At 45.9% G+C, this 7,699-nt stretch overlaps 1 protein-coding gene across 2 annotated transcripts in view; it reads left to right on the top strand.

Moving 5' to 3' along the window:
• The window catches only part of ARHGEF6 (Rac/Cdc42 guanine nucleotide exchange factor 6), a 44,111-nt gene that overhangs the window by 2,697 nt on the left and 33,715 nt on the right, over nt 1-7,699 (top strand). Inside the window, exon 2 of one of the 2 annotated variants that reach the window (XM_042478985.1) lies at nt 888-971. In XM_042478985.1, the coding sequence (XP_042334919.1) occupies nt 888-971 (84 nt within the window). Of the gene's footprint in view, nt 1-887; nt 972-5,817; nt 5,840-7,699 lie in introns of those variants that run through there. The other variant, XM_042478987.1, reaches the window with a different exon arrangement.

Genomic DNA, 7,699 nt, shown 5'->3' with positions numbered 1-7,699 from the left:
AACATCTGAAATAATTAAATACCAGAAAATACTGTATATATAGTCATATGTAAGTCTAGAAATTTAAGTTAAAAATTGACTCAAAAAACCTGAATCCACTTATCCACGGGTCAATGCAAGTACAGTCTGCCCACATGCAAGGGATCCATTCTGGACACACACACACACTGCGTAAGTCCCATTGATTTGAATGGCGGCACTCGCCGTCCGTGTATGCTTAAATTTGTGTACGGCAAGGGTGTATATGCAGAGGGTGCACTGTACTGTATTCTGTATTTTAACACAGATGATGGATGGATGGATGGATGGATGGATGGATGGATGGATGGATGGATGGATGGATATAGACATAGACATAGACATATAGTGAAAGGCAAGAGTTTAATCTACCCTGGAAGCACTGACCCCTTTCTACTCTCTCATCCATCCAGCCTTTATTATGAGCACAAATAGTTCTGCCTGCTGGACTTTTGGCAATGTTTTCCTTTGCTTCATCCACTTTAGATCCACATTTACCCTAGACTTATACATGGGTCATATCAAAATCCATAATTTTGGCCCCAGCACCTGCCCTTTACTTATATTCAAGGTCAACTTATAGTCGAGTATATACAATATATACGGTTAAAACAAATAATCATAAGATTGTTAGGCGGCTGCATTTTCCTTCTCCCTGGCATGACAGCTTGCCTCCCTGCCACCCAGCCGCCACCCACCATACAGCCCACCATTGTATGAAAACCTACCCATCCCCAAGCTGTCTCATTCAGCGTTTCCAACACACGGTCTAATATATACAGCCTGGCTCTCGCCGAGAACAAAACAAGCTCCTCTGATGGGAACTGTCAGGAAGCTCATGTTTCTTCCCGGCTTTTGATTTCTTGTAGTATTGCCCGGAGCCCAAGACAGAAGCCGACTGCGTTGGCAACATCAAGGCCTTTCTGAATGGATGCGCGACGCTGAAAGTCGAGGTGAGTGCCGTATATAAAGGCTCCGTATACCAAGTCAGGCCCTTTGTAGGTCTAGGTCAGGGTGGGATCCTTTAAGTGGAGACAACAGGGACCCTTTCAGAAGTCAGGGCTGTGTCAGTGATGTACAAATCCATCTGGAAGGTAGCATTCAAAAAGATGCAGCCGTGTTAGTCTGTAGAATCAGTATGTTGAGAGGTCTTGTAGCATCTTTGAGACTCACTGAAAGAAAGAAGTTGGCAGCATGAGCTTTCGTAGACTAAAGTCAACTTCACCAAATGCATCTGAGGAAGTACGCTTAAGTCTTTGAAAGCTCATGCTGCCAACTTCTTTATTTCAGTGAGTCTCAAAGGTGCTACAAGATCTCTCTACTTATTATTATTATTATTATTATTATTATTATTATTTATTGCACCTAAATGCTTCTGAGGAAGTAGACTTTAGTCTAGGAAAGCTCATGCTGCCAACTTCTTTCTTTCAGTGAGTCTCAGAGGTGCTCCAAGACTGCTTTGACATCCCTTTAAATGCCATGGCTCTATCCTATGGAATCTCGGGATTTGTAGTTTGGGTGCCCTTGGGGAAGTCACAAGCTCTCAGCCGCAGAGGAAGGCAATGCCAAACCTCCTCCGAAAAAATTTCACCAAGAAAACCCCAGGATAGGTTTGCCTTAGGGTCAGCCATGAGTCTGAAACGACTTGAAGGTGCCCAAGGCACCAGAGCTCCCTGACACGTCAGGCTGCGTACCTTGCCCAACTAGAAATCCCAGGATCCCACAAGCCATGGCGGGCAATGTGGTATGAAACTGCTTTAAGTCTGCAGTGTGGAGGAGAGGAGTTCAAGGTTCAATGGAGCCCTGGTGGCGCAGTGGTTAAATGCCTGTACTGCAGCCATTCACTCAAAACCACAAGGTTGCGAGTTCAAGACCAGCAAAAGGGCCCAAGCTCGACTCAGGCTTGCATCCTTCCGAGGTCGCTAAAATGAGTACCCAGACTGTTGGGGGCAAATTAGCTTACTTGCTAATTAGCTTACTTGCTGTTCACCGCTATGATCTTTGGAATAGCGGTATATAAATAAAACATATTATTATTATTATTATTAAGGTAATGATGGAGTGAAGATTCCAGTAAGATTATGGGGAGGTGAGCGCGGCAAGGTCAGATCTCCCTTTTCGAGGCCTCTTTATTTTCCACCCTCGGAGGAAAAACATCTGAAATATCCGCTGCCCCTTAGGACATCTTCTCAGAGACTGTAGGACTGTACTGAGTCACATTGATGGACATGGCATTTTACAGAGTTACATAAGCCAAAAACAAACATTTCCTTGCCCCAAGGTCCTTCTCCGCTGCATTGCAACAGTGGGAGAGAGAACAAAAGTAGCCGAAAAGGAGAGCAGAGAGAAAGCAAAAATCGGGTGGGGGAATACAACTGAGTAAAATGCAGTTAGCAATAACCAACAAATTAATTAATTAACTAATCCTTCTTTCTTATTAGAAGCTCCCTGAACTGCATATAGAACCATATAGGCTCATTATAATAATATAGTCAAAAGCAATATAAAGCCAGCATGGCATAGTGGTTTGAGTGTTGAACTGCGACTCTGGAAACCAGGGTTGGATTCCACGTTCGGCCATGAAAACGCACTGAGTGACCTTTGGGCAAGTTGCACTTTCTCAGCCTCAGACGATGCCCGTGCCAAAACCTCCTTGGAGCAAGTCTTGCCAAGAAAACCCCATGATAGGTTTGCCTTAGGGTCACCTCAAGTTAGAAACAACTTGAAGGCACACAACAGATGACTGAAACATTTGCAGAACACCACCAAAAACTCCTTATAAAATATTTCAGTAGTGTGGGCAAGTCACACACTCTCAGCCCCAGAAAACCCCAGGATAGCCAGGGTTTTCTTATGGCTTAGGGTTGCCATAAGTTGGAAATGACTTGGAAGCACACAGCAATAGCGACATTTCTTGAAAACCCAATTTCAAATGGATCCCGACCCTGGTGCCATTCCAGCACCAACTCAAAAACCAGCTTTTTTTTTCCCTTAAAGATTTCCCAGTTTTCAAATGCTTCATGGGTTTACGATATTTTAAATGGTTTCAACTTAGTTTTCAGCAGTCTGTTTAGAAGCATAAAATGGCTCTGTGCCCTTTTAGTCTTTTAAAATGACCCTTTTGCTGTTGAAGCTCTTCCAAGCCAGCCTTCCGAGAGGCTCAGATACTGAGCAGAATATGAAATATTTCCCTAAATAAATGAGCAAAATGCTGGTTTTGAAAAGCTTGGAGCCGGGACCCCTTTGACCTTTAGGTCAATGGAAAGGCCTTTGGTCTGCCCAGTCGGAGAGTTTGTGATATTTTTAGTGTCATGCGCAGGCACTCGACAGAAGAAACAGGCAAGCTGTAGCATTGCAAATAAGAAATCCTTGGTCTGAACTCCAACCTCAGTTAAGCTCCTCTCTTTGGTCCGGCTACGCAAAATCCAGAATTACAGGTTTCCCTTTCGGACAAACATATTGCAACATCGCAATACCCTTCTCTTTAGAAATGCTGGAAAGGTATCTTGGCCATATTGCAAAGAACAATAACATCCAAAACCCAAAAAACACAGATGCCTTTATGGGGCCAACCAAAATGCACAAAATGCATTCTGCAAGCTTTCCAAGCTCCACTGGCTTCTTCATCAAGCATTTTGGTTACCGACAAAGGTATCCCTGTTTTGTGGATTTGGGATAGTGTTGTACTTTTCTATAGGACAGGTTATGCTGCAATGTCGCCATAACCTTGGAGTCTCCATCTTGATAGTTATCACACGAAGGAGATTGTGGTTTGTTCCATGAATATCCCGAAAAAAATCATGTAATTACGCGTAACAATTTCACATGACGTTGTGCAAAACCCACCATGAAAGTGGTCACAAAGAAGTATTAATGCACATCTTTTTACTTTCGGGATTTCAGTGACAATCCATTTCCAATATCGCTTGCTTTGTGCAATTGCGTGGGATCATCGTTCGTGCAATTACTCGCCATTTGCACTTCATTTGCGGGATGCTTTAAATGTGCTTAAAACTTTCTTTAATGCCATAATCAGCATGGAATAAACTCCTGGATAAACCAGGCCTTGGAAACATCCTTTTTTGAATGTATTTATTCAAAGAAATGAATGAATAAATAATAAAGAAATAAGCAATGTTGCCAAGAAAGCCCCATGATATGGTCGCCCATAAGTCAAGGGCAAAAAACGATTGCAAGCGTGAGGAGAGAAGGAAAGAGAGAAAGTAATAAGGAAGAAAAGAAGAAAGGGGCAAATGGTAGCTACCCCAAACAGGTGCTGTGTGTGCATGCTACAAAAGCAGGAAGGGGGCATAGATACACAATCGCACAATTCTTTTATTGACGGATGGAAAGATCTCTTCTGCAGCCGGGTCTGGGCTTGTTCTTGCAAGAGGATCCTTGCTGAATGGGACCAGATTTCTCCACTCTTGAGAAAAAACGGAAACAGATGTCTGGATTTTCTCCGGCTGTTGTTCGTGGGTGCCTTGGCAGCGCCAGAAATAATGCAGAATGTCGCCACGGCTGTGCCAAGTGGCATTTCATAATAGCCCTGTGTCTTTCTCAACCTCGATCCTTTTACCCCCCAATGACAGTTTTTGGGCCTTCCATGCATCATCTGGGCAATCCTATCCATCAAGAGTAAAGATGGGAACTACAGCCTTAGGGAACAAAGGCCTTTGGGGATTATAACTCCCAGAATCCCCAGCTGGGGATCCTCAACCTTTAAATGGCAGCTATCATCTCTCTGAATCCCCAGCTGGTAATTCTGGGAGATGCTGGTTTGACAGGATACTGGGAGCTGTTTAAAATCAAAGCACTTAATAAACCAAAGGCACGTCGAGGAAAATTGTCTGCACATGCCCCAAAGAACACAGCTTGGGGGGAGGGATCCTCTGATACGTTTGGATGACAACTCCCAGAATTCCTGAATTAGCCATGTTCTTTTGAGGGGATGCTGGGAACTGTCACCTAAAATCTAAAATAAAATAGAGGCCCTGTCTTCCACAGGCTTGAAATCCCCATATATCTATATCTATACACTTACATACACACACACACATATATATGCATGCTTAACTCAGAGCTTGTCAACTCTCAGAGCTGAGCTCCTTTCAATCCTTCCTTCCTGGAGTTCCCATGCTTCACTTCTGGGGGGGGGCAATCCTTCCAATCCTTCCTTTGTGGGGTCCCAATCCCTCCTTTCTAGGGGTCCCAATCCTTCTTTGTGGGGGTCCCAATCCTTCTTTGTGGGGGTCCCAATCCTTCCTTCCCGGAGGGCCCGATCCTTCATTTCTAAGGGTCCCAACCCTTCTTTCCTGGGGGGGGGGACCCAACACTTCCAATCCTTCCCTTCTGGAGGGGGATCCCCCTTTTCAGGGGGGTACCCAATCTTTCCTTCCTGGGGGCCCGATCCCTCCCTTTTGGGGGCCCGATCCTTCCTGCCCTTGCCTTCCCTTCCCAGCCCAAGAGGATCCCAGGAGGGGAGGCTGGCCTTGGCGTCTTGCCTGCCTCCTCCTCCTCCTCCTCCTCCTCCCGGGACTGGGCTGGGGCTGGCTGCTGCTCGAGGGTGGCGCTCCGGAGCCCGAGCCTGCCTTGCTCTCGCCTTCTTCTTCTTCGCCTTGCCTTTGCCTGCTGTCACTTCCCTTTCCTTGCGCTGCTGCTGCTGCTGCTGGCCATCCAGCTCCGGGTCAGAGCTCGCCTTCCAGCCCTCCTCCATCCTTCCATCCCTCCCTCTATCCTTCGGGGCTGCTTCCTTCCATCTCCTTGGCTTCCTTGGAGAGGCTGCTGCTGCTGCTGCTGCTGCTGCTGCTGTTGGGACCAGGTGAGTTGGCGCAGCGAAATCCCTGGCACTTTTAGGGGGGGATCCCTTTTGCTCTTCAGCCCCTCTGCTCCCCAGGGCAAGGCTTCCCCCTTGGGATGCCCTTGGACCCTTCTCCAGAAAGCCCTCCTCCTCAACCCTGGTGGGCTTTGGTCTTTAGTCTTAACTTATCTGGACCCATGGCCAGCAATGGAGGAGACTCTCCAGGAGCCTCTCTCCTCCCCTGCTCTGCGCAGGTCTTGCAAACACAGGCTCCTGGTTAGGTTTTGTGGAGTCTTTCAGTGTGGCCATGTCCTAGAAGAGTTTGTTTCTGACCTTTCGCCAGCATCTGTGGCTGGCATCTTCAGAGAAGGCTGGCATGGAAGAGAGTGGGGTGCAGCCAAATGCAAATGAGAAACCAGGCAGGGTCAGGGGATTCCCAGCAGACAATGGATCTCTAATTCAACAAACACAAATCCTCTTTGCAGATCCTCCCACCCCAGGCCTTGCCATTCAACAAAAGATCAATACACAGATTAACATGGAAATCACTCCTCCCTACCCAGGGTCACACAGTGTATACACACACACACACACACACACACCTCTCTTCCATGCCAGCATTCTCTGAAGATGCCAAAGCCATAGATGCTGCCAAAACGTCAGGAATAAACTCTTCTTGAACAGGGCCACAGAGCCTGAAAAACCCACAAAAAGTTATGGAGAAGCCTTCAACTTCTCATACTCATGATCCCTTTAATAGAGTCCATCCATCTTGCATGTGGCCTTCCTCTCTTTCTACTTCCCTCTACCTTTCCTAGCAATACTGTTTTCCCCAGTGATTCATGCCTTCTCATGATGTGTCCAAAGTAGGACAACCTGAGTTTGGTCACCTTGGCTTCTAGGGAGATTTCTGGCTTGATCTGCTCCAGGACCCGTTTGTTGGTCTTTTTGGCTGTCCGTGGGATCTTTAGCACTCTTCTTCAGCCCCACATTTTAAATGAGTTGACTTCCCCCTTATCCTCCGTCTTAACTGTCCAGCTCTCAGATCCATACATGGCAAAAGGGAATACAATGTCTTGTACGATTCTAACTTTTGTGCTCAGTTGTATATCCTTGCATTTTAGCATCTTCTCTAGTTCTTTTGTAGCTGTCCTTCCCATTCTTAATCATCTTCTATTTTCCTGGTTGCAATCTCCAGTTCTATCAATATTTGATCCCAGATGTGAGAATTATTTTACTATTTCTATTTGTGTAGGTTCTCTCTGGTCATTATTTTGGTTTTCTTTATCTTCGACAATAGGCCAGCCTTTGCACTTTCCCTTGATCTTTCTTAGGAGTTGTTCCAGGTCTGTGAGGTTTTCTGCTAGTATTACGGTGTCATCTGCATATCTCAGAGTGTTGATATTCCTTCCTCCTATTTTCACTCCTCCTTCTTCTGTGTCCAAGCTTGCTTTTCTTACAATATGCTCTGCATATAAGTTGAACAAGTCGGGTGATAAGATGCAGCCTTGTCTGACTCCTTTGCCATTTGGGAACCGTTCTGTTTCTCCATGTTCTGTTCTGAGAAAACCCTTGCACAAAAACAAGGGGGCCTTCGGCTTCCTTGTGCACCTGGCCTTCTCTCCAAAGTCTGCCTTTTCCTCTTCAACCTTGCAAGACTTTCCAACCTTCTGGGTGTGTGTCTTATGCATGTGTTTTAGCTATACAATTTTATTTGATTTCATTTTTCATGGGTACGTTTTTAAATGTGAATTTGGTCCCTTTTCGTCCTCTGGCCAGCCTCTATAGGGGCCGTAGTCCAATGCTCAAACCACTACAGCACACGGGGTGAGCTGATAATGACCTAAATCCCATTGATTCCATGCGTCAATCCAAGAAACC

This window comes from Sceloporus undulatus, chromosome 7 (genome assembly GCF_019175285.1).
Source record: "Sceloporus undulatus isolate JIND9_A2432 ecotype Alabama chromosome 7, SceUnd_v1.1, whole genome shotgun sequence".
Classification (NCBI taxonomy): Eukaryota; Metazoa; Chordata; class Lepidosauria; order Squamata; family Phrynosomatidae; genus Sceloporus; species Sceloporus undulatus.
This window is presented reverse-complemented; position numbering and strand designations above follow the sequence as displayed.